The 27,741-nt window shown below is 37.5% G+C and overlaps 2 protein-coding genes across 21 annotated transcripts; both read right to left on the bottom strand.

Annotated features, from left to right (window-relative positions):
• Nucleotides 1–1,922: 1,922 nt before the first annotated feature.
• Nucleotides 1,923–18,746, bottom strand: LOC105034677 (uncharacterized). 19 transcript variants are annotated; one of them, XM_073258616.1, is made up of 11 exons: nucleotides 18,374–18,724; nucleotides 17,244–17,468; nucleotides 16,954–17,078; nucleotides 16,666–16,826; nucleotides 15,760–15,891; nucleotides 15,564–15,633; nucleotides 13,437–13,491; nucleotides 10,988–11,071; nucleotides 8,473–8,514; nucleotides 8,197–8,278; nucleotides 1,923–2,364 (listed from the first exon to the last, which is right to left on the bottom strand). In XM_073258616.1, the coding sequence occupies exons 1-11, from the start codon at nucleotides 18,707–18,709 to the stop codon at nucleotides 2,324–2,326; spliced, it is 1,353 nt and encodes a 450-aa protein (XP_073114717.1). In that variant the 5' UTR covers nucleotides 18,710–18,724; the 3' UTR covers nucleotides 1,923–2,323. The 19 variants fall into 19 exon arrangements, 12 of the variants coding, with proteins under 12 accessions (XP_073114717.1, XP_073114799.1, XP_073114755.1 ...); XM_073258698.1 differs by having other exon boundaries at nucleotides 8,197–8,235; XR_012141889.1 differs by lacking the exon at nucleotides 1,923–2,364 and adding an exon at nucleotides 8,600–8,821 and having other exon boundaries at nucleotides 8,197–8,288.
• A 1,186-nt stretch (nucleotides 18,747–19,932) lies between these two features.
• LOC105034660 (E3 ubiquitin-protein ligase CHIP) lies at nucleotides 19,933–27,189 on the bottom strand. Of its 2 annotated transcripts, none has more exons than XM_010909902.3 (8): nucleotides 26,892–27,187; nucleotides 26,496–26,563; nucleotides 26,333–26,396; nucleotides 23,036–23,107; nucleotides 20,935–21,068; nucleotides 20,658–20,811; nucleotides 20,460–20,570; nucleotides 19,933–20,370 (listed from the first exon to the last, which is right to left on the bottom strand). In XM_010909902.3, exons 1-8 carry the CDS (start codon nucleotides 27,099–27,101, stop codon nucleotides 20,245–20,247), a joined length of 939 nt encoding a protein of 312 aa, XP_010908204.1. In that variant the 5' UTR covers nucleotides 27,102–27,187; the 3' UTR covers nucleotides 19,933–20,244. The 2 variants fall into 2 exon arrangements, with proteins under 2 accessions (XP_010908204.1, XP_010908212.1); XM_010909910.3 differs by having other exon boundaries at nucleotides 19,996–20,370; nucleotides 20,935–21,008; nucleotides 26,892–27,189.
• Nucleotides 27,190–27,741: the final 552 nt, after the last annotated feature.

The following is a 27,741-nucleotide window of genomic DNA, read 5'->3' as shown; positions in this document are numbered from 1 at the left end:
TCGGTCGATGCTGGATGTCACGTGAGAGGCGCGAGAAGGCACGTGCCGGGCAGGGGCTGGGACGGTCCCGGTGCCGTGGACCTGGGCAGGGATCTCGTGAACACCCGGTGGGTGGGCTCTCTCTCTCGCATCTTAGGCTTTCACCATCTTTTGTACTTGGTTTATGGTAAAAGTCTCTTTCTCACTCGCTGGCATACAGAAAAACATCACTCTAGTGTGTGTTTCTTCCCCACTGTTTTCCCTTGAAATCTTAGGAGGATTTTCTAAGTTTGTTTGAGGCTTTCTTGATGATGCGAGGGTCACAATGGAAAAAAAAAAAACAAGGAAAAGAAAAACAAAAAAGATTTCTTTGACAGCTATTAACTGATCAGAACTTGGCCATATGTGCCTTTTTTTCCTCTCCATTTGAAAGATCTCATGGTTTTAGATTGTCTAGATGTGACCCAGAACATCAACTTGGAGCAATCTAGTGGCACGAGCAAGATTGGTTTTGACAACTTTGATAAGATAGAAATCGCACATGGCATGATTAGCTGAAAAGATGGAGCATGCTGCTTTTTGTTTGTTTGAACTTGACCAGGATGTTCAAGATTGTTCTTGAACTTGAATTTAAGGTCAAATTTGGCTCGCTGCTATCTAATCAAGTTTGTGATTTTTGACTGAGCTCCATATGGCTCTTTTTGATGGAGTTGATGACTTTAAATTTGAGTTGAAACGAAGTCAAACTCATATCAAGTGCGAATCAAGTTTAGGTCAGGTTTATTGAAAACTTAATTCGAGATTGCTTTGAGCTTAGGTCAAACTTGTTTACCACTAACTGATGCAAACAATTTAGATGATCCACAAATTCTTATTTCTTAAATGAACCAAAATTGGTAGTTTCGGTCGCAGCATTAGATTGAGCTGTTGATTATTTACTTAAGCTACATGTAGTATATATTATAACAAAATACGTCTATTTCAAGCCTTGTTGAGTGGTTTTTTTTTTTTTTTTTTTTTTTTTTTAAGCCTGTGAACTGTGTTCAACCTCGGCTCATTTGTCTTCCTACCAAACCTGAATTGGGCTCATGTCAAGCTGATCTTTAAGACAAGCTCAGGATGCCTGGTGAGGAGGTTCGAATCTTGGAGACGTTGATCTCCTGCAAATTAGTAAAGCAGTGGTTGTATTAAAACTCCTAATCACAAATGGAAGCTTAGCAGTAGCCACTATTCATAGCAAAACCAGCAAAAAGTTCAGTTCTATTTTGCCTGCATGTAGGTGACATTTTGATATCTGGAAGGAATCTGACACATAGTTTAATAGGCTTACTCAAAGAAAAGGTGGAGATATGGAAAAATATTTCACCCATAGTTTGCAATAATTGTGGAGGATAATGAAACAACGTTGGTGGTGATTCAAACCTGGATTTGCTCATACAAAAAGCCAAGCCTTGTTTGCCATAGTCTCATTGTTACACAAATGTCTGCCATCAGATTAATCCATGTACCGAGAATCTGGCCTCCAAGGCTGCTTTCATCTGATACATCAATCACTTTCACACAAGCAACCAAATTAAGGCTAGTTACGGAGAACGCTCCAGTCCACATGAAACATGATATGCATGGAACCGCTTGAAAGGTGCTGATGCTGATTCAAGACAGGCCGCAACCTAAAACTTTTGGACTTTGGTGAGATCCAAAACAGCGGGCTTCCAAGAGATCATTAGAACTGTTTGCATTGCTGGTTTTTCCTCATCATAATTGATGAACAGCTGCCCTGAATAACTTTTAAGCTTTATTCAAGGTTTTGCAGGGACAAAATTTTGCATTTATACAAAAATATCATTATCGCGATCTCTTTGAGAGGGAGAGAGATAATAAGATCGTCATGATGCAGGCAACCAAAATGAGGAAACATCAACAGTCGCAAAATATTCGCCACAGGAAAAAAAAAAGAAAACTGCTTTCTTTCTTTGTTCAATAATACAAACAACAAATAATGGAAAAGCCAAATAAATTCATGGTTTGAGAGCCACATTCCCAGCCTTGTAAGCTCTTAATCTGCCGAAACTGAAAACAATCAACAAAAGCATCCCAATATCCTAATACTGATTAATAAATGGAAGCCTGAACAGGATTATTGAAACAGGCCCTCATTAGTTACATCCCCCCTGTCATTGATCCATCACTTGACGTTTGAGCTTCCAATTTGCATTTGCATGTGATTATTGGCAGTATTAACCAGCTTCGTATGCGATGGAGCCCACTGGGAAAGTTAATTACATGGATTCTTCTTCAGACAGCTTTTTCTTAAGATCCTTGAGTGCATGAACTACTTCAGGGCCTAGATTATGCTGGAGCAGTTTTCCTTGCATGGAAGTTGACCTGCCAGTTTGATGAAAAAGTTGAATCAGAAAAACTGCCGAAAAGGACAATTTCTGCATAAAAGTTCGACTGCAAGATACAAAACTAATAGCCCACGGATCAATTATTTTTATATTTCACAGCATATGTTCTAGATGTGCAAGATGTTAGGTTGCTTGTTCACATAGGTAACCAGAAGCGTACAATAACAGCTTATTATATCACACAAAACCATCAAAAAAGCTATAGCAGTCACATGCCAGTTAATGATTTCTGTAACCATACTGGAAAGAATAACAAGCTATAATATTTAATGATTTAAGTCATGTCTGAGAACTTTAATGTTGAAGCTAACAAGATTACTTACAAGGCTGATATTTAATTGAGAGAAGAGTCTTGCTTCACGTGGTTTGACCGGCAAGGTCATTTTTTTAATCCAGCATCAAGGTTTGAAAAGTCAAGATCAGAGCATATTTCAGTCAGTGGGAAGAATTAAAATGCTAAAAGTTGGTCCAAAACTTATAAGAGAAAAAATCCAGGGAACTTGGAAAAAAAATCATGTAGAATAAAATTAGGATATATGACAACTATTTTGATAGATTTTGGCAATTTTTTTCCTTTTTTTTTGTTACATGTAATCAAAAAAACACAGCGAGGTTTCTGACTTCTAAGTTTGAAAAGGGTGCTATTTGATACGCTATGAATGAAATGCCATTGAAATTGCATTTTACAAACAAAAATATGAATTCTTTTTTTTTTAAAAAAAAAACCACCTATATTGATGTATTAGTTGGTTTCTGGTCCATTCTCATCAATTTGTGAGGATCACAATAGATGTAGGCAACATACCATACGTGATGATAAGCAAATTGGTGGAAAATTATGTCATGCACTGCTTATTCATGACAAAAGTAAAACCCTTTCCTAATCCATTTTCTAGAGTTGATGTTTGATGGGCATAATTAGTTGTTCTTTCCAAGACCATCATCACCAGTTGCTTGCTTTACTTGGTTTTGGCCAGCAACTTGCAATTTGTTATTTTCTAGTGAGTGGATTTGCTTGGTGTAGGTAATAAAATTAGAATGTTTAGGAATTAAATGAATAACCTTCGCATTGACTATCTAATTCACTCTCCTTTTCATGCCGGATCAAACCATATTGCACATTGGTTATATGTCTACCAGTCCTCAACTTGCTTATGTTCTAGCAAATTAGATAACCATGACTAAACCATATTCCCCTGGAATGCAAAATTTCTTCCATTCTGTCCCTCATGATGCTATAGGGACAAAAGGTCTTTCATTATGTACCCAACAATAGGTCCATTAAGCTTCTTATTTTGAAAAACCTTGTCTGAAAAATATTATCGGAGGATTGGCATGGGTCCTAAGTGTGCAGGTGTCCTAAAATCACCAACACTTTAACCTCCAACAATAAACACTTCTGCACAAAACAAAGCTATAAAACATACTTGTACGATTGAACAATCTTTACTTAGTCAACTATATATCTTTTACTAAAAAGTTCACATATATGTTATGTTTTGTTAATATTAAAAGTAGCAAAGGACAAAGAAAAGTGTTGATTAAAATATCAAAAATAGGTTAGTACATTTAGCACATGCAATCGTTTGAAAACCAAAATTCCATTGCTTTCACTAAGGTGTACTTTATTTGTCACTCCAGATAGCCATGCTCAGTGCCCAGTATTCTGTCAAATGTAATCAATAAACTCCATTATCACTGGAATTTTGGGCAGGTCATGCCATATTCTTTACAACTCTCTTCTGCAGACACATGATATATTTTTTTTAAAGAGATCAACTTGGGGCAGGGTCTCAAATTTGAAGTTAGCTAGTGATATACTCAGCATGTGCCTGAAGTCAAACACTAGTCAGATCAACTCCCCAACAACATAAACCTCACCACTGCACACCAAGTTGAATAGAAGCCCCACATGGCTATCAAAATTTTTCACATGGAGGTTTACCAACTACTTTTACCCATATAAAACTTTGCAGTGGCATTATCAAACAATTAAGATAAGTTCACATTCAGGCAACCTTCTTGATTGTTATCTAGCACCTAATTTTGGCATTGGTCGTTGCAGTAATTCGGCAACATTTTGAAGATAGGGTCTACATTTGAATTCCATGGTGGAGATTATCAACAGGATCCAGATGGTGAATATTACCTTTGACATGTGAAACTCAAGCAAGTTTTGGCCCTTTTGCGCCAAATAGACATAAACCAAAAAAAACATGTTTACTAAGGTTGTGAATACCATGAAGAAGACAAGACTGTAGATTCTTGTACAAAAGCCACTTATGTGGTCAACAAAATATCCTATATAAAGAACAAGAAAGATGATACAAAACCAGTGCACACATAAAATAATAGGTCACTAGAATTTTCTCTAGATAAAATTATGTGGAAGATAAAGAGCTACATCAAAAATGTTTATGTAAATAAATTAAGATGGCATAGTCATGTGAAACAGAGATCAAGGGTGACCATAATAAAGGTCAATATAGAGAGAAACATGAACATGAACAAAGTAGCAGAAAATAATTTATTGAAATTACAGTCACTGAGAATTAGCCCCTTGTATGATACATGACTATGAAAAGATGGTTATATCTAAGGCAATTCTTTTAGCTTATGATCAAGTATAAACCCAAAATCCATGTTTTGAATTTTACATTGACCATGCATGGGATGCACCAGTCAAGCCAAGTAACCTGCAGCACATCAAATGGTACAAATTTTCTCTAGCATGCAATTCTCTTCTCATGCATCAATTAGCTCAAACAATGAGAGAAGTATCAAACCTATGTTCATTAAGCAGCTGTTCAAACTCCCTTTGCAAGCTTTTATCTACAAAATAATCAGATGAGAAAAAATTCATGAGACAAAAGGCAAGAAATCATCCATGAAGCCTAACATAGTATCTAACATGGCGAGACAACCAAAGATACTGTTAGGAATCGTCAAATTGCATGGTCTGCTTTACCGACCCACACCTTCAGTACAAAGTGTATCGTACCATCCCAATCTCCTACTAGTACCCCATCTTGTACCATACTGACACTTGGTACCCTATTTCATACCAGAACAAACAATATACCGACACTGTAATAGCATAGTACCGGTTCGATATCAAGACAATGAATCAAGATTTTGAATACCGATATCGATGGCCGTTCCGGCCGGCTGGCGGCACGGCCCTGTACCGGACCGAACTGGCATGAACCGACGAAGAGATGAACCGGGGGATGAGAAAAAAAGAAGAAAAGAGAACCGAGGGGGGTCCGATGAAGAGACTACCGAAGGGTCTCCGATTGGCCACAATGGCCGTCGGGTGGCGTAAACCCACCTCCGGCTCCGCAGTCGTGAAACTGGAGGCTTTTTTAAGCCCCCTGTTTCAAGGATTTTTTTAAAAAAGCTTGACAAAAGTGAAGCCAGCAAACCCATGCCACCTCCGGCTCCGCAGCCATAAAATAGGAGACTTTTTTAAGCCCCCTGTTTCAGAAACTTTTTTAAAAAAGTCCGATAAAGTGAAGCCGGCAGTGGGTTTGCCGACTTTACTATTTCTGAGCTTTTTTAAAAAAGCATTGAAATAGTGAAGCCGGCAAACCGATTGCCAACTTCGCTGTTTTTAATTTTTTTAAAAAAATTCTTAAAAAGTGAAGTCGACAAACGAAATGCCAGCTTCACTGTTCATCTCCCTTTTTGAAAAAAAGACCGACGCATGAACAAGATAGTCGCCCCTATTTCGCGACTGCGACTCCGTCCGCGCTGCTTCCGCAGCCTGGTGGCCATGACTACCACCCAGAGACCTCTAATGGCCCCTCCACCATCCCATCCTCTCACCTCTAGTGGCCTCCCCCCCTCTCTCTTTCTCGCTCGTTGTAGCAGCCTTATGGGCAAAACGAGCCACGGAGGCTTCTGCGGCCCTCCGACGGCCACAGAGGGCCACCGTCGCCTCCGCCGGCCACTTCCTCTCCTCCTCTCTCTCTTCCTCTGTTTCCCTCTTTCTTCTCCGACACCGGCGTGTGCCATTTTCTCTATCAGAACCATCTCAATTTTCCGTCGGTCCAATTCGGCATACCCGAACTGTCCGATTTGAGACAATTTTGAAAACCAAACAATGAACATTGTTGTCATATAATAAAAGAAGGCTACTTTAGGAATTGATGCATCCCTCTCATTAAAAAAAAAGGAAAGTTAAACTTATTTGGCTGCCCTCGTCTCCCCCGAGGTGTCCGGGCACATATATCACCCAACAGAAAATTCCTTTAGAGAACATCTCAAGTCTAAGATCATTTACTTTGAGTTCTATGGATAATATAACCCAAGGTTTTATGTTCATTATGAAGCTTACATTCAATACTTATGATTTCACAATGACATTCATGCATCACCTTCACAATGGTACTGGTTTCTTCTATTACATTTTGAAGGGCTTGTATCTTTTAATGAATGAATCAGTAATCTTGAACGTTGTGATCCAGATGTTGGATGGGCAATTTAATAAAAAATAATTTTATTTGATAGAAGCAAATAGTGAAGAAACATAATTTAAAAAAAAAATCCACAATAGAATTTTAGAAAGCATAGAACTCGTGAGATCAAGGTGTGAGACTCCAGTATTATCCTAGAGTAGAGAAGAGATAAGGGAAGCATGTGAGTTTTGATAAGAAATTGTATCCATATATGAGGCAGATGTTATAAGCCAAAAGATGAAATTGAAATTCAATCTCAAAAAGCAAAAAATTCTAATATGTAGGGGTGGCAACAGATCAAGTCGGGATAGATATGAGTCAGGTTCAGACAAAGGCATTAGGAAAACATGTCAAATAGAACAAGTAGGTCAGTCACCTAACCTGTTTATCAAACAACAAAGCTCGACCCGACCCATATAACCCATTTAATAAATAGGTCATATAGAATCAGGTCTACGATAATAGGTTAAACGAGCTTAAATGGGTTAAATATGTATTAAACAGTTTAAATGGGCTAAATAGGATAGGTTGCAACTATTGCAATCCAACCTAATTATTAAACAGTCGAAATGGGTTAGACGAATCACGACTCTAAACCTAAACCAAATTGCGGGTCAAGTTGACTTGTTTACAACCTGAACATATTTATGCCAAACCAAAACCCTTGCATCTCAAGTTGGCAGGTTGAGTCATAAAATGCCACCTCTACCTATATGTTATCTATGCTTCATCTAGAATGAAAGATAAATAACTGGTTAAAGACAAGTGTCGGGATCTCTTAATGTAAGTCATTTAATATTATTCTCTATAAATTCTACCACCATTATATGTATGTTGGCAGGAAAAAAGAGAGAAAAAAGAAATAAGTGGTTATTTAATCAAACTTACAATCATATTATTTTATAACTTCACATTCCTTCAGCATCAATCAAAGAAGAGCGACAAAGAATTATGATGAATAAAGCAGAAAGCAAGTCAAGGGAAAAAGGAGTTTACCACATATGCTATATTTTTAAAAACAAGCTCAGATTGTATAACTTGAAATCACAAGCATTGCAGCATTATACAAAATTTTCTTCTACCACAATGTACCATAGCATATACCAGATTTTGTTAAAGCAAACTCACAATCATGAATGTTCAAATAGTGAGCACTATCTACAGCATCATAATAAGCTAAAAGAAGCACAATCTGCAGTTATCCTATTGAACCCTAAATCTGCTATTACCATTAATGAAGTTGACATTCATAAACCATCAAACAGACTAAATAAAGGGCAGTGAGTTAAAAATTTCATGAATTACTTTATCATTGACTATAAATGGAAGACATAGCAAGCATGTCTCACCTCCGACACTAATGCTTTGCAGCTCCAAACAAAAGCACCCTAACAATGTAAATGCAAAGCAAACAGCATCACCAAGCATAATCTATTCATCACTAAATATAATAATGTTAGTACCTTGATCAAAGAAAGGAAAGATTTTAAAATCCACTGACTATGATTCATGCATCCCATGAAGCAATCCTTATATGAAGGTAATAAGTACAATGCTTCATAGGAAATTAAAATTTTTGAGTCAAACACCGAGACTATGAAGAGTGAACAAAAGAAAGCTTTAACCTGAGTTTTTAGTGGAATCTCAAAGACTGAAATGAAGAACACCTGGAATTTCAAGTTCACAAAATGTCCCAAATTAAACAAGGATAGTTATCAAAGCTCAGGGAAAACCTTGTTCTTTTTAGATTACCCTGTACAAGATAAGTTGATGAAAATAATGCCGAGCCAGCCTCACATGAGCAGGGAAGCTGATTTGTTAAATAGTCTAATGAATATTTAATGCTTGTCTCTTCAGCATCATTTATGCACGAGACGCTACCAAAGCAGCTTCACATGAGCAGGGAAGCTGCTTTGCACAAGCACTTCAAACTTCAAAGACCAAAGCAGTACTCCACGAGACGCTAGCAAAAAGCTATAGGATAGTCAATCTAAAGAATAAGACAGTAAAACTTCATATAAAAATCGCAAATCTTAGTAGATACCAGTGATTAAGGATGCTGAAATTATTAGGTCTTACTAGTCATGGATATAGAGAGGGTGGAGGAGCACGATTTAGGAGATTCTACTTCAAATGGGGTTCTGCCAGACATATTTGTCAGTGTGGGTTAGATCGTCTTCCATTCCAGCACATGCCATATTGCATGTATCATGCTGGCAAGATAAGGGCAAGGTACAGGGGTATGTATCCTCTTATCGTGTTTTTTGTCTGTGGCAGGCATAGATTGATGCTTGGCATGCCCCAATTTTGTTTGACTAAAGCCTTTGCTCATGGCTGGACACATGACTGCCACAATACACATTGTGCAAGCCAGTGACCAGCAGTGGCACAAATGCAGTTTTTTAATCCTTCCCAAACCCTCTAATTTAGCCAAATCTGACCAGTTTCTGAAAACTACGGGATCAGAATTAGGCAACAGTCTATGGAAGGTGAACCCAAGTATATAAGAGCTGTCCTTACAATAGAACTTTGCAAGAGTATCAGCATGATACAAGGAAGTATGTTCTACCAGCCTGAATCAAAGTGTACTGTTCCATATTGAAGTGTGATCATAGGATTATCTGGCAAAAACTTGTTGCACTGAAATTATATTCATGGATTTTCTTTCTGACTCTGGTTATATGGTGATCCTACATTAGCTTTGAAAACAGAAACTTTAAGTTTGTCACTACACCTACTCAAAGTAGTAGATATTACATACCTAGATGCCAGAATACCAAGGTAGTGGACTCAAAATAGAGATAGTGTTATTGTAGGACTGATTCATAATGAAGTTAAAGATATCAGGACCAAAATAAATAACTATATCTGCAATTTTTAAAATATAGAAAAGGTTGATGCTGACCAAACTGTTAGGCAAAGTTTTGGCCAGTGAAGATGTTAGCTGTAAATGTTGATGAGTGAACAACTGCTAGGGAGTCATCCTCATTAGTCTTTAGATCTTTCTATGTGTGTCAAATATTAATGCTGGAGATGTCTTGTTTCCAGAAACTATGCGCTGAGTTGTTGTAAGTTACTGAATTGTTTAGTATGCTATATCAGTCATAACTGCAGCTGGTTTGAAGGAAAAATATAAACCAGCTGTGGTTATGACATTCATTTATGGCATCCTGGCCTCAGGCTTAAACTTCTTTTCTTGTTACTTAAGGGACTGATCCAAAATCTGGCAGGCACTCAAATTCACACTTCATTTACATCCTCCTCATATATGGTCTTTCTTTATTAGAACATTACTTTTTGTAATAAGATGCAATTTTGGCAAATCTATCGGGTCCTTATATATTAAGGTGGTCAAGCATCTAAACTGATATGGAGGAATGAGATCCTATGGCAGTGCCTTCTTTACCCGCAGGTGCTGTTTCTCATTTACGATCAGTAAAACTGTGCTCCACTAAACTAGAGAAAAATAAAAGTTGGCTTGCGCCTGTTGCAATTTTTGTGATAGCCCTATTTCAAATTTTGATGTAGATGCCACCAATATTTGCAGTTAAGATATTCTCAGCAAAGTCAAGTTTGATTGTTCCCAAGTGTGCCCCTCCATTCTTCGGATTGAGGAGGTTTTCTGTTCAATCATTTTTCCTTCGGGCCTCAGTTTAAGTTTTGCTACCTATGTAATCAGCATTTCTTCGCAGGAAGCATGAATGGTGAGATTGAGAGAGAGGGCAAAATGGAAGGGGTATCCGTTACGAAACATCACATACTTGGAAGGCCTGAGAAATGTTCATGTTAAACACATAAACACTTTATTTTGCATATATTGCATCTAATAGAATATCCTGATAAAAAAATGACACTGTGCATGCAGGCCTTGCCTGTATCTTAGAAGAATTGTGTGTATGCTATGTGATGTCACTAAACATACTAGTATTCTAAAGGAAAAAGTGTAATGCATCAGCATGCATGCATTTGAGAACAGTGGCATAAATGGAAGTATAGAATATTAAATAAATAAGTATAAATGATGACAGAACTCAGATGCCATAAATGGAAGTATAGAAAATTAAATAGATCAGTCACCGGTTCTAGGCATGGCAACAATATAAGCAAAAACAGACAAAAAAAAGTTGATCAAGTGAATACTGCTCCATATGCTGCTTGCTGCTGGCATGCATCAGATGTGACAACCCAAACTTTTGGACAGCCATCCTCCCTCAAAGCTACAACCTGTATGGATGTATCAACAAGTTGCTATCGACCATCAACAAGATAAGAAGAATATAACCATATACAGAATCTTTATAGTTTGCATGACATAACATAGATCAAACAATGTATGCTAGAAAAACCAATTTGTATGCCTTAAGCAGAAGACAGAAGAAAGCAACAAAGAGCAAATTAAAGCGCATGCAACATGACCACAAACAAACCACAATGAACTTATTAGTCATAAAACGTTTTAGACATATAAGCCACAGTAATAACATGATCAAAATATGCACTTTCAAAAAGATATCTTTAATGAAAGTGCTTCTGCACTTTGCTGACATAATAGGTGTACAACAAAACTAGCCAAGTATAATGGGAAACCATGACTTTATTCCATAGGTAGGTTGGAAGCATTACAGAGCAAGTACAATTGCAGAAGCAAAATTGTAAAGCAAGTATGGATCCAAGTAGATAATTCTGGCTGCTGAAACCTAAATGATGAAAAAGGTTAGAAGGATGAAAAGTGAGGTTTATTTATTTTTTTAAAGATCTGAAGAAAACAGTTTCCTGGATCATGAGATGAATTTGACTGAGGCATGATCAATGGTATTAAACAAGGTAGGCCACATGCCCGCATGGAAATTTCTCACACAGCATTCATACTGCAGAAAGCAAAAATAGAACTAAAGGCAATTGTAAAGGTAAAGGGAGCCAAGGTTGGGAAATAGTTAAGAAGCACGAAACAAACCCAACATCTAACCTAAAACCCAACATACCAGATAATTAATACCCTTAATAACTTTTGCACTTAGTGTAAATCCAAATTAGGAACTCTATGAGATAGTTGTGAAGATGACTCTTATATTGATGAGGTAATCTATAGAACATTTTTCATTTTAATAAAATTGTAGACTTTGAATAAATGGTTTTAAATTCTATTATAAATTATCTTATTAGCTGAGCTTGTTTTCTTGTATTTTTCCCCTTCTCTTAGGCACAATATGTTAGTGGATTGGTGAAAGCAAAATGGAGGATAGGATTGTTCACCAAAATTCTATTGCATTCGAAAATTTATCACTATATTTCCTTTGATGTAGTTGGACTTATTTTTAAGTTGGAATTATTATGTTTGTTGGATGGTTGTATTATTATTTTTGGAGTACTGAGTTTGTTCGATGGTGGTGTTATTAGTTTTATATAAATTTATTGGTTGAGTTGGTATGAATTATATGATAAAATTATGGACGATGTCTTTAATTTAGTTATTTGTACATTAAAATTTGAAATGAATAAAAAAATTAAAAGGTTTTTGGTTTTTCGGTTTCAGTTTTGCAGTTTTTTTAGGTGGTGGTTATATTTTGTTTATTTCAAAAAATATTCGGTTTTGGTTTCAGTTTTCAAGAAGTGGTAGTGGATTTTGGGTTCAGTTTTGGTTTTTCATTAGCCGCAACGAATCCGCCCCATTGACATCCCCACATTCTATCATGAATCGCTCGAAATCAGAGTGCATACCATACAATACCGATCTATTCCACTTGATTTCAAGCAGTACCATGACAAAAGGTGAGAAAAAAGGGTCAGAAACCATATGAAATCAATCATACTATACCGAATTGGTCACATACCAATATGGTACCTAGTATTGAGATTGCAGACCTTTCTCTAACCATTGCATAATTCCACTGGAGTACTCATGGACTCTTTTTGAACTCTACGACCAATGTATGACACATATCTTATAATGTTTAAGTGATCATGAAAAGGAAAAATCCATGTATTATACTAAAAAATATTTATAATTACATATAAATGGCTTTTGGGGCATATTCCTTACTCTGCATGGACCTCTATTCCTATCCAATACTCTGATATCATCTGACCTGCATTTTTTATGTAAAATAAAGAGGTACAGTAAAAATCAAATACAGAAATGTAAACAGTTTGCAAGTTAATGGTTGAAGGTGGAGAAAACAACTTTAATTGCAATCTACCAGTCACATTCTAATTTCTTGATTTGGGGTACAACATTTTATGTATACTGTAGACAACATTAATAAAAATACCCTCATTCATTTCTATGACATGTAATGTGCCTTTGCCATGAATCGAGAGATACATCTCAACATAGGCATGGTGGAATTAGAAAGAATTTACAAAAATTATTACTCCATGCAGTACTGATGAGAGAAACATGCATGCATGTAGTATATTTCCTTGCGCCATGTATTAACCAGTCATGAAAGAGGGTGAAATCATAGTTGTTATGTGTCATGCCTACTAGTAAGCATCAACCTAACCTGCAGCAATACACCAAAAAAAAAAAAAAAAAAAGAAAGAAAGAAAAGTGTAAGATTTTACTTTATATTTGGAACAAGTTAAATACCTCTTTTTCAATCCAAGCATCAGCACATGTGTTGCTTGAGAAAATTACATCAATCCTGTCCCATTAGAAAAAGAAAAAAAAAAACTTTAAAGACAATTTTGGCAACAAGGATAGCCACCATGGAGCAGATAATGATCAAAATTGTCCACCAATGTCCAATTTCCACTTCACAAAATTACACCAATAGCTGTAAACACAAGCAAGGTAAAGCTATGGGCCTATGCTCACTTTTCAATTAGTCAAACTCCTTTTGGTTTTACATCTCGTAGTGATGGACCTAGTTGCATTAAAAGTTCTTGCTTCAACATAATTCTAAAGTTGATATCAACATAGCAGCCACATTACTCTGACATATACATAATATATGCATTGTGATGTATTCAACCCATGAAATAAACCTAATGTGATCTTTGAGAGCTTGCCATTATAATCAAGTTGACAATTCACACTGACATATAAGTGAATCAAGACAATAAGCGAGACGAGTCAAATAGAATCAGATTAGCTAAATAAATAATTAATGTAGAGGGAAATTGAAGCCATGACCTTCATCAAACTTTCTGATACCATAATAATTAACCGTTAACCCAAAATCTTAAGCCTAATGTGTATCATGCTGAAGAAGGTAGCCCTCCTCCAGTAGCTAAACCCCCACTCGACCCCAAAATAAACAGTACTCAGAAAAAAAAATGATGAAGGTCGGATTTGATAGGTCGGTTCCTATTCAGCCTAAAGTCTTCCCTCCAGGAATCAGCGCTTATTGCTAAATTGGTTAGCCAAGAAGAAAATTTTGGCAAGTGCAGACACCACCATTAAGTCTATAGATCAATTCACAAATAGGGTTACTTCTTCAATTGCTGGGTTTAAAGTCACGTAACCATGTAGAGACACTCTTGGCTCCCATGAATCTACAGAAAAAGAAGAGAAGACAGGAACTTTTTAGAGGAATCTGCCATTATAATAAAGGTACTCAACTATCAGCCTCATGGGGAGAATTCTATTGTGGATAGACATAAGTTGGTAACATCCTAAAACAGAATTACACATCATAAATTTGGTCATGTAAAATGGATGGTGAGCTTTTAAGAACCTTTTAAGTTCCACCATTTGTAGACACCAAAATCAATACAGAGATCGCAACCCAAAATGTGAAACCAGGATGTTGTCAGCTTAAAACATTGGCATCTAGCATCATGACTTGGAGTTTCATGTTTAGGAGACCTGATCATAGTTTTCTGGCACTTCAAGTGTCCAACTAGATGTCCCACAGATAAGTGATGAATTTTGAACAGAATTTGATTAACATCTTCGTGAGCCTAGCATAGCTACTGCATTTTAAGTCCCATACTTTCAGTTAAGTGCTAAATCAGTTAACTTTTAGCAAGTATAACCATGGTTCATTGAACCGGACCGAACTGCCCAGTTCGTCCCGTACCGAGCCAAACGGCATGGAAATGGTCCGGTTCAGCCTGATTTTCAAATCAAGGCCCGAACCGGGCTGAACCATCCGGTTCGGTACAGTTCAAGGCTGAACCGATTGGTTCCACATTGTTTCTTTTTTTTTTCAGTGTCGGTGGGTGGGAGGTTTTCCTCTTTTTTTTTGGGCTTTTTAATGCTGGTATGGTACGATCCTGTACCGTACCACACCATACTGGCCAGTACCAGTTCAGCCCTTGAGTACAACCAAAAAGCCTTATCCCCGCTATGATATGTTGGCCATACCAATCCTCCATCATTCTACACATGATGTTCTAGGACAGGTTCAGCAAGTATTGAAGCAAATTCACAATTTCATTAGATGATGAGGCTACATACAGTAAGATAGCATCAATATGCATAAGGACAATTAAATAAAGGAAAATTAATTAAAGCAACAAAAAGCTCGGCAATATTTTATAACAACATCCACCCTACACCTTGGTTCCAAAATTACAAAGAAAATATTGATAGGATAATAGCAAAATGGTAATGGAGGATGCCGAGTAGAGAAATTGGTAAGTATTTGGGGGGTTTGTACTAGGGACCTTGGTAAGAGCCCAACCTCACCCTGATCTTAGCCAAAATATCTCCTGTCCTAGTTCTCAAAATAGTAAAAATGTTAATGATTGATGAAAGGAATAGCCATACCCAGCAAAACTTTCCTTGTGACTTTGGAGTCCAGACATCCTAGCATCAAATACCACCACAACTTTTACCTCTGTACAGCTTGTAAAGGCAACAGCATAAATTGGCAAAGTATACACATGTAAATATTTGAAAAATGTATACAAAGATTAGAAATTCATTCTGATAATTCATGACCAATGGTCTGAAACTATATGACCTCTTGAATTTGGACTTCTGCAATCCATTATGCTTAGAAGTAACTGCTGGCCTAGGTAATATAGAGTTGATTGAGAAAGCAAGCAGTGCATGCACATTCTGAAGTTTCGATTTGCCACCACATTAAACATAGCTTAAGGGACATAAAATCAAGTGATATCAGCTGATTAAGCATGGTTTAATATAGATAAGACAAACCAAGAACATATTGCGAATCATAAACCAAGCTTAGGCCTAACTCAGGCCCTAATGTCATCCCCAGAGCGTAACTCACATGACAATGTTTAGACCAAACCAATTAAAACTATAAGCCAAGCTACAAAACTGGCAATAGCCGCTATTCAGCATCAGTTAGTCAACCCCTAAAATTGCTGCAGTGGACCAGCAGTACCTGCTAAGTGTAATAGGATCTAACTAAGCTCATAAAATTGATACAAATAGTTGGATCTCTCTGTGCATGTGTGTGCGCATGCGCATGTGAGGACACACATACGAGCATGTGTGATTGAAAAAGCTAGAGGTGGTTGAAGCACAACCATGATATGTGGAGATCTAGATTTGACTCATGACCCTTGGTTCCCCTTGGTGAAAATTTCTCCATTAGTTTGCAAGATTGGTTCTTAGCTCAAAGGGTTCAAACATAAGTTCACTCAACAGTCTTTCTGGAAAAATCTCTAGGGTTATATGAGCTAGAGTGTTAAGGACTACTAGACCAGCTTCTTTTACAAATTTAAAATTTCAGATGGCCAAAGCAGGAATAGCTAGGTTTTTTTTACAGGTGATGGAAGACAACCTTATCACCTTCAATTAAGCAAGAAATAATCACTAGGGTGGTGCATAACAAAGAACAGCTTGCACAACAAAGAAGAGAAGATAACAAATACTCAAAGATAACAATAGGATAAACCTTTCAGCACACTGAATTCCATCAACTCATCAATAAGTTTTTGGCGAGCAATATCAAGCCTTCCCTTCATGAAATGCTTCTTTAATTTTGCCCAGTAGCCACAGACATTGTACCCATCAACAAGCAGAACTGGAACGGCAGTGTCCAAGCCCTGGTTTGTACTAGACAAAAACCAATGAACATTTGAATCCAAATTCTTCAGCAATTACTTTGTAGCATATCATCACAAAGCACCGATGAATTCAAAATGAACAAACAGAAAATTAGATAAGAAGATTAAGTGCTGACTAATAAAGGTTTGTAGTCGGGTCTTTATAGAAATCTGTATCTTCTGGAAGCACTTCTTTCACTGCCTTCTTTTTGCGGTAACTAGTAGCAGGCTTAGGCGTATTAGATTTCTGCTTTTGAAACTCCTGCAATCCAGCACAAGAGATGTGAACAAAAAATTCATTTATGATGAAATTTAATCTAAACAAGCTAATCTTTGATCAGACATTCCATCTAATCAAGAAGGAATTTCAAATGACAAAGAAAATTGATGGAACCTATCCTAGAAGCCAATGGTTAATAATACCTACCCCGCCCATGAATAACCCGTCTATGGATGGTGTGAAAAAACAACAATGTACTAAGGATATCCACACCAAAAGGGGAAGTTGGAGACCATCGCTGCTGTGAGATGCCCCTCCAATTGAATTGTAAACGAGAAATGTGACAGTTAAAATGCTTACCCTCCATAACCTTAGAAACTGCAAATTATGTTTAACATTTGATGTAATCCTTGGAGGAGCTGGATCAGGACCCTGAAAGCATGGAATGCCAGATTCTGATGTCATGTGAAAAAAAAAAAAGAATAATTAACAAAAAGAAGAAGAAGAAGATCATCTACTATGACAAGGCAATCTCTAACAAAAAAAATCTGAAAGAGAACTCTTTTGACATCATCAGCTAAGAACAACAACAGCAATGCCCCAGAACATTAATAATACAGCACTGGAATCTTGATATTCAGTCAATGCATCAGCAATTCAAGTAAATACTCAAACCATACTAATTAGGGATTACATGAGTTCTGTTGGACAAATGTGCATGTTGACAGATTCCTCGAGATGTCTAAAATTCACTTTGCCTTTCTTCACCTGATACTAGGGAGAAAAACTAATGGTCTCCCTTGAGCCTCAGAACCAGGGAAGGTCACAAAGGCATGCCTCCATAGCAGCACACGAGCATATGCAATTGCAAAACTTGAAACTATTAAAATAAATGGAGGTTGGTTATCATGGACACAAAATAATCTAAAGACATGAAGATATCTCTTCTAGGCGAAAGGTTACAAGAATGTATGGGCGATATGAGGAAGGGCAAGCAGTAATTTTAGATCAACTCGATGAATAAGGGGACAATGGAGTTGTCCAAGTACCAGCACCAACTCCAAACGTGAAATTGGGCCCATTTCCAGGTTACATTAGAATCCAGAACCAGTTCGGTCATGTCAACAGGTATAACAGGGGCGAAATTTACCCGAATTCCATTTATTTGGAGACGATTCAAACCCATATTTGATAACTAAACTCATGCTATCCTCTTTCAAGTTAGCACATCAGGAATTCACCATATACTAAGCATTTTTCAGGAAAAAAAAAAGAAACTTTGATATCTTCTGTGAGAAATCCCGAGAATTTAAAAAAGAAGAGATTAAAAGAGAGACCTTCTGGGGCTGGGACTTCTTGCTTCTGACCATGACGACGGGAGAATAAGAAGAAGAAGGGATGGAGGGAGAGGCGAAGGCAGTTCTCATGGACGCGTCTCCACCCCTCTCATCGGCGATCGCGACTCGTCTCGCTTGCCTCCTCGCGCCGGTTACCGCAACGGCCGATAGCTCCTTCGTCTCTTTCTCATGGATGCAGTGATGAGATTTAGGGAAAGCAGTATGCGGGCGCCTACATGCGAAGGGTTTCCAACGCCACATGATATCCCAGATATAAATGGGGAGTTTTTGGTGTTTTCCAGGCAAGACACGAGCCGCGGCATCACTGTCACCCATGCACGAGCGACAACAAGGCACTCCATCTCTTCTCCTTTTTCCCTTTTTTTTCCCGGAACTTCTTTCCAGTATCTTTTTTTTTTTTTGGTAAAAAGTTGGTATCCTTTAATTCCTCTAAATCCTCCCCATTACGTTGATGAACTTGATTGGTGATCCTTGGGCCACATAATGGTTGGTACGCCCCTGGAAAAATGTAGTTGGATTGGAGTGGATTTTCCTTTGGATTCACATAACGAGCAGCTTATTTAGATAGGCTAGTATCAACCCCATACCTTCTCAACCCAAATCTTATAGGGCAAAAGAGATCCCATGGATTTTCTTTTTACGTGCCAACGGTTACACATATAAGCTGGACAAACCAACAAGCATTTCCTACGGGAAGTCTAGCTACTATATTTCCCAAACAGACCCTTGCACCGATAAAAATAGGAATTGATCCTAGCTCTACATGAGCGCTCAAAAACAAAAAATCCCTATCAGGGTAGCCAGATTAAAACTCCAATACATCTGGTTCTTCCTTTTTTTTTTTTTTTTTTTTTTTCCCGGCAAAGTAGCAGCATGGGAGGTATTGGATATGCACTCCACTTCGTCGTCTTGGACTCTCCAAGCACATTTATTCTTTTGATTGTGTCTTTCCTTTGTGCTGTAAGAGAAGTTGAACAAAGATTCAAGATCCCTCAAGACCATTCTTCTATGGATAAAAAAAATTTATCCAAAAATTTATATTTTTTTGAATAAATATTTTACAGATAATATTTACATAAAAAAATAATATATTTACGTTCTTTTACATTGAACATGACTCTTTTCATTACTAATTTTTTGAATAAATTATCAAAATTTATCCATATTTTTCTTAATACCCTTTATTATATAACTATTATTATTATATGATATATTATATTACTATATTATTATATTATTATTATATATATTATAATAATATATATAATAATAATATATGATATTATATTATGCTATGTTGTTATATTATCATATTATCAGAGGCTTTACAATGGCTTGTCTGCCTTACGTTCCTTGAGCCTCAGTTTTCCCTCAACAGCACATAGTTCCATTCATCACCCACACGAGAGCCCCCACAATCCACCATTGGGTATGGAATGATTCAGAGCAGAGGAGAACCAACGCAAGCATCATAGAAAACGGCAGTAGTGGTGCAAACTTTCAAGAAGTGTTGGCAGCTTTGCAAAATCCGTGGCGAATGAAAACAGAAAGGCACCCGAGACTATATATGCTCATTGCCAATCCAAAGCTTTCTATCCATCTGTATAAATGGTACCCAAAAGGATGGGCTTTACATAAAGAACCATCAGACTGTACTGCAAAGCATAAAATCGGCTCTCTGTACACGGACACTCAACAAAGTTTTTCACAGGTTAGTGAAAAGGCTGAGAAACACTGAAGAAAATGTAACAACATGAATACAACACAAAATCCTGATTTAAAAGCTGCAACTGCACGCAACCATAGCCATGTAAAACCTCCTCGATCATAGGGTCCAGGAATCAGAACATTTAGGACATCTTGTATGCCCAACCATGGTCTCTGAGGAATGCTTGAACAGCTTCCTTGATAGCAAGGTTTGGTACCAATTGGTGCGGTTCAAGCAGCTCTCTTGTGACAGGATCGAACTTGCCCACCTAATTTTGAGAAATTATATGTCAGAACTTAAAGCATAGACATAAAGAAAAAGCAAGGAGTCTGAGTAGTGGTAGAGACTAGGAATCACCTTCTGAAGATGATCAAGAAGCACTGCCCGTTCATAAGTAATGCCACTTGGAGTAATCACAGGGTCACGAAAGATATCGAGTGTAATTTTACAACACAAGTGGTCCGGCACCTGAATATCAACGATTATGATAACCGTTATTGCTAGAAAGGAAAGGGGAAAAAAGGTCGTCCTGAGTAAAATAAGAAGTTGGCTCACCTCTGATGGTGTATCAGCTTGTGCGGCTTTGTTGAACACCTCACGGAGGTATTCCAACTGCTGGGATTGGGAATGGTCACTTTCTTTAGAGCTATCTTCAGCTTCAGATGCATCGATGAAATAATAATCTATAAGAGCTTTTTCACATACTTCCCTGAAATACGATACAAGTTTTTGTCATGTCTAATAGATGCAAATGCTTGCATTCTTTAATATATTGAGTAAAAGAGATCAATATATGGACCTTTTTCAGCAACTTATAAAAAAATATACATACCTCAAATTCTGCAGCCTAGATGCCCGCTTGCTAGATGAATCTTCCCATTCCATGTACTTTGCTCTGGAAAGAACCTGCCAAATCTCCTCGACCATGTAGCTTGCTGGGTTAGCACCTCTCCCAAGTTCCAAAGCCTATCTCATATAAGTTCTACAGACTTTAGTTATAGGAAATTGACAAAGATACCCAAGCGATGTTTAAACGATACAAAAAATGAGAGACGTGAATGATAAACATAAATCTGCATGACTTGCTAAAACAAGAAGAAAGATAAAGCTCATTAAACATTATATGCATGACAGGTAGAACAAGATTGGTAATCAGAAGATTCTGTTGCTAATGAAAAAGCAGAAAATTAAGGCAAGGATTTCACAGTGTTGACGAGCATGACCCTTGAGTTCTATAGCTGTTGACCTTCAAAGAGTCAGAGATACCTCCATATCTGCATGCAAATCCGTAACTAACTTAACCGATTTTACCAGCAGTTTCAGTTTCACCATTATCACAAGGCATCACATCACTTATCTAAGCTGGCTAGATTATAGCAAAAACCTTGGTACTCATCATGGAGAAAGTGGAACCTTTTTTCTCTCTAGTGAAAGTGGGGAAGGAGGGGCGAGTCTGCATGAATGAATACAGAAGCAAGGAACTAATAACTCATTCCGGTGGTACCTTGGGGAGGTCTGGTTCAATAGATTCCGGGTCCCACAGAACCATGATATCTCATTAGCAACTCTGATTGCTTAATGACATCAACCAGAACTGTTGAGTAACAAACACCACCTTCTAATGACAGCCATCACAACTTTATGATACAAGATCATGGCACCGTTAAACAACATTCAAGTTGTTAATAAGAATTACAAAGTTGCGAATAAGACACCACTTGAGCTGAGACATTGGAGAAGTCTCAGCCATATCAATCCATTTTCATGATTTGGCAATTCTTGCCGAGACTTGACATGTATTCCACTGTATAAGTTTGATTGGCTCAAAGGACAGAAACCATATGAAAAGATACAATTAAAACTGCTTCAAACATGCAAGATGAAATCTTTTTTTTCTTTTTTCTTTTTTTTTTTCTGTTGGGATTTGCGGGGGGGGGGGCAAATGTCATGCACTGGCCAAACAAGGTGAGTGGTAGTTTGGTTGGTAAGTTAAAATTACTGACTCACCATTGCTCAGATTCACCAAGTCAAATATGATTTTTCTATCAATTGATGAACTTCTAAGCCTATTATAATTATCAATAATTAAATTGGTTCCTGCACATTCACCTGGCAAAATACACCAGTTGATGTCATTTTGCTGCATTAGACATAATATAAAGCAAACTCCCTCCCACATAGATGTTGGACTGGATGTTCAACCATCTCCAATTCCAACATGTTTAACAGTGATCCTGAAATTAATAAATACATCCCTCTTCTTTTGGTTCTCACTATCACTATGAGAGAAAAACAAGAAAAGTGCACCAGCCAAAAGTGGTGCATTCTTAAAGTAACATAATTACATAAATAATAGAGGATATCTAATCAAATAAAGTTAACACAACCATCCATTTCCATTCACATGCATTGCACATGCCCAACACTAGTAGGAATAATATCAACCCAAAATAAATAAATAATATATATATATATATATAATCACGCACACACACACATAATAGATAGATAGATAGATATATTTCCATTCTGACAGAATAAGCCATATGTTCCGCAATGCAAAGTAACTTGCATAAAGTTCCTATAGTAAGTAGATCTAACTTTGCTTTTCAACAGCTTTATTATATGTTTGTAGAAATTGTGCACCATGATTTCCACATTGTGCAATTTTTTTTAAGTTACATGTTTCTGTGGCAACTCCACAGAAGTGTAACTGGCTGATGATCAAGTACCAAATATGTAGTCTATCTTTAAGCTCCCTGAGTTTGCTGCATGGGAATGATGTTGGCAAACAAATTGATTAGTATTCTTTTGCTTTCAGTTGGTTAACAGAATTCGCATTGCAAGATAATAGCAGTTTAACCAAACATAAGGCAATGCACTGTCATCCTCGTGTATTTTAGAGTGCCGTGGTATTAGATAGAATTACTAACCTTCTCCAATTCCTTGATTCCCCCAGAGTAATCATGTTTCTCTAGCAATGCAAGCCCCAACATATAGTGTGCCTGTGGATGCCATGAAAGAAATCCACTCAGCCATGGAAATGACAAATTCCATATTATCAGGGTACAACAGAACAATATTATAGCATGCAAGCCCCAACGTAAGTGCGTATATGGATGCCATGAAAGAAATCGACTCAGTCATCGAAACAACAGATACCATATTAACTAGAATACTAGATAGATGCATACCACAATTACAGTGAAAAGAATTCTATTAACATACAGGTTATGAGAATAATATTTTTGGCAAGCTGCAACGTGTCAGGGTACAATAGAACCATAACACAGCATGCACATAGGAAAAAGCCGATAAACAATTGAGGCATCTAGCAATGTCTTCCAGTACAATGTTACTGCTTCAATAGAATCATAAAAAGGGCCCTTACCCTAGGAAACAGATATCACAAAATTCTAACCAGTAAAATTATAACCAGGAACAGGATTATTTGCAACTCCCAATAGCAGAACATAAAAGAGAACCAGAGTTGGATGCTTAAGTAGCATAGTGCTGCTTACTGAGAATAAAGAAAATGCAATAGAACTACTGAAAACAACTTTTCAAGGTCAGATAGCACTTACTCATTGAAAGATCAACTGCTATTAAGGGAATCGTTATTGTTTTAAAATCTTCTTGAGATTAATCTAACTCATAAGAACGATTCCTTGCAGTGAAATGCATAGTGGAACCATGAAAACCTTTTCCTAAGACACAAATGAACTGAGGTCTTGAAAAATGAACTGCTTATGCCCAAAATCCAAATGAACAATGTTTTGTTTAGTTTCTCTATAGTGAAGCAATATCTCCCATAGTCCCCCTATTTTTACCCACATTTCATATGGTCCTAAAGATTGCCAGAACCCTTGAATCCTACTAAATAGATTGTTAAAGTCTCTTCCAATGCCAACAATACTATATGTGATTTCTCCATCTCACTCTACAAGCAAGAGAGCCTTGGCACCATGGTAAAGTTGCTCCATTGTGATCTACATGTCGCATGTTCAAAACACAAAAAAGGCCTCTCAACACATGGTTGGAGAGGCTGCTGACATCTAACCCTCCCCAAACCCTGCAATGGCTCCTGTATATTAGGCTACCCTTTTACTCTGCTATATAGGCAAATCCCCATCCAAAACTTTCATAAAAGTAATCTATCCAAATTTTCTTACACCTTCAACCTTTAAGCATCCAATGTGGTTGAAGCCTCCTTTTTCTTTTGCAGACTCATAAGATATATTCTGCCTACAAGCTTCTCAAAGTCATATTAACACTCATAATTTCTGACATCTATAAAGCAAGAGTTCATTAATTTCCTCTTGGACCTGTGCATTTTAACCAGTTAACTTCATTGTACATATATTGCAGCCACATATGCTGTCCATCATGCATTTTTATTCACCTTTTTACTATGGAAGCTTCTGCATACAAAGAGTCCATACATGTGTACCATGCATATGGTGCACTCAAAATGTTAGTCATGCAATTGATGCCAAGCACAATTCGACTCAAAGACCTACTCCTCGAGTTTCAGCCATTCAATAGAGGACCTAGAGGTTGTTTGAAACCAACTAAAATCAGCTAGTTCTACATAACAGGATCCTTATATGGCTCTCATCACAAGCACGAGATAAGAATGACTCCCTTTAACAAAAACATGATGTTGTTTTGATTAAATCAGGAAACTCCAATTATTATTCCTTGAACAAAAGATACATGCATGCAATCACAATGAAATACCAACAAGCAACAAGTAAAAAACATCCACTAGATGTTTCCATAGTAGAGTTACTGCATCATAAGAATAAGATGATAAAGGAAAGATGTTTTCACATGGTTTTGGTTTTGCTTCCATGGTAAGAGTTTTGTATTAGTTTCACTTGAGATGGTATGGAGAGAGGTGGCAGAGCTTTGCCTATCTGGGAGGCTCTCACTTTTTCCAATCCAAGCTCCAAAACAGGTGACGAAGGGGTCAAGTTACTGCCAAATGGTCTTCAGCAGTTTAAATCTTGAAGCAGGTTTGGATTGACATTTTGATTTGGCCAAGTGGAATGTCATTCAGGTGCACAGAATCTGGGAAAAGGGTTAACATTTAGAATGGTCCTTTTTATTTATAAACAAAGATAAAAATGAAGAACTACACTTTTCTTCTTAAGGGAGGTGGATGGCTGCATTACAACGTTGAACCTTCTCTCTCCCCCTCAAAATAAAAAATCAAGTGCCTCTATGATTTAAAGTTATTTTCTTTTCTCTCCTTCCAGAATGGGTTTTTTCATCAGCAACGTCCCTAGAGAGGAGCCCTTGGAGATTTCGAGCATGCAAGGCATTGTATCCTAGAGATGGGATTTCCCCAAGCTTGTATGCATCAACCATGGGAAATCACTCTTTTGAAAAAAGAACTTTAATTAGTAAACCTTTCCTTGATCATCCCTCATTATTTCTTTATCCTACTTTTTTTATTTCTCCACCTATCCCCAACGCTAAACACATCAATGATTCCCTAGAATGAGAACCTAGAGCTAGTTCATTTAGTTTCCTTAACTGGACTGTTATTGCTTTAGAATTCAAAAATGCATGACAGAACCACCACAATGGAATATGTTACTAACGAAAGCCAATCCAATGGCAAGAGTCTATGTGCATCCAGTGAATCAACTGTGCATGGTGGATGTGACACTCAGCATGTCTCATTGATAAGTGTATTAAAGCATATTCATGCATAATTTCTCAAAACAACACAGCAGCCAGCTTAGAAAAGTAAGAAATCGGAGACATCCCACATGAAAAAGTCTTAGCCTGCCAGATTAACATGATCAGCAGTGATTAAAGGCAAAAGCTAGATTAAATTACCATGAGATGATACACTGCAGAAACTGCCAATTAGTAGCAGCATCATACTTAGTTGGCCAAAAGGACCAATAAGACCAAAAATCCATTTTTAGATAATTTGTACCTAAAATCTTTGACCACGTTGCTCCAGAACTGCCTATGCTCAGAGTTCAAGTGACAATAGATCAAACAAACACAGAATTCAAGAAAAACAGGCAATGACATGACGAGTAATCAGCAGACGGAAAGCAACAGTGAAACCACAAAACAATAATTGATAACCAGAAATTGTCAAAAAAGGTATGTAGTTCACAGAATTTCAACAGCAGATACCAAAAAATAGGAAAAACATTGCAAAGAAAGAGAACGGATGAAGGAGGAAACGAAAGATGCAAGCTTACCTTCACAGAATTGCTGTCGAGCTGAAGTGCTCTCCTACAATCCTCTTCGACTTTTTTCCATTCACTATCAAACTCGACAAGTACAACAGCCCAACATCCATTGAGACAACCAATCCAACAAATCAAGAAAGAACAAGAAGTGAAAACGGTGGCTCATACATACTTCCGCTTCCGATAGCACAAGGCTCGGTTCGTCCAATAAATCGCCACATCCGGGCACAACGTAATTGCCTGAAAACCCAATTCATCCAATCAAACATCCATATCGATCACCACAAGGAAGCCGATTAGAGCAGGAGGACAGCGCCAAGACATGAACTTCGGACTTGGGGTTAGAGAAAGTTTCTTCTTTTGATCAAAAACAGATAGTTTTGAGGGAGAAAAATCCATAATTTTACCAAGACACTTGATCAAACAGCCAATGTTGGCTTCAAGAACCACGAGAACGGAATCAAAAGAACAAAACCGGATGCAAGAATAGATTAAAAGAAAAAAAGAATCTATAAGGGTAAACGAAATCGTTTTTCGCCTTCAAATAAATGGAAACCGGAAACGATACCTCGGTGTAGGCGTCGATGGCGGCCCCCAGGCGTTCCTTCTTGAAGTAGCTGTTCCCATCTTGCTTCAGTTGCTCCGCCTGCTTTGCGACGCTCGCCGGCACCGGCAGCGGAGCCATCGCCGCCCTCCCCTTCGCCGCTCCTCTCTCTCTCTCCCCTCTTCTCTTCCTTCTCTCTCTAATCGAAGGGAACAAGAACGGATCGTTGTCCATTTTATAGTCTCGTTTGGATTTCGATCCCGCCCCCTTTTCCTCCTCGAATGCAGAAACTTCCCGAGTCCTCGTGGCGGAAAGCCAAGCGTATGGTAACGATTGGTAAACAAATAGAGAGAGGCTAGGGACGAAAGTGTGAAATGTTAGACCGTTTAATTTCCTGGAGGACTCGATTGGAATTATCTTTTTAATTACAACTAGAACCTCGTCTATTTTTTATATTTGTAAATTCTACCTCTTCGCATTTTTTCTCTCTCCAAGGGTTTGTTATTAATGAAAAAATAGGATCCGATTTGGAAAATATTTTATATTTCAGCAATGATTATTTACGGACAGAGGACGGGGACAGCCAAGTATTCCATTTGAGTCCACAGAAACACTAAATATTAACGCAAAGTCCACCTATTTTTTAATGTTCGTTTATTGTACCCCAAAGAAAAAAAAAAAAATAAAAAATGGAGAGATGTTTACGCCACTGGAGCGAGGGGATGAAGGCAATGAGAAAGAGGAAACAGACATGGTAGAAGTGGGGCACCCTCCCCTATCTAGAGGCTTCACTTGTCATAAATAAGGTAGACATGGTTTGTTGCTGATGTTTTATAACTTGAAAAAAAAAAATAAACAAGTCAATAATGTGCAA

Source organism: Elaeis guineensis, chromosome 1, assembly GCF_000442705.2.
Source record: "Elaeis guineensis isolate ETL-2024a chromosome 1, EG11, whole genome shotgun sequence".
Taxonomy (NCBI): Eukaryota; Viridiplantae; Streptophyta; class Magnoliopsida; order Arecales; family Arecaceae; genus Elaeis; species Elaeis guineensis.
Note: the sequence above shows the minus strand (reverse complement) of the source record. Positions and strands in the feature narration are given on the sequence as shown.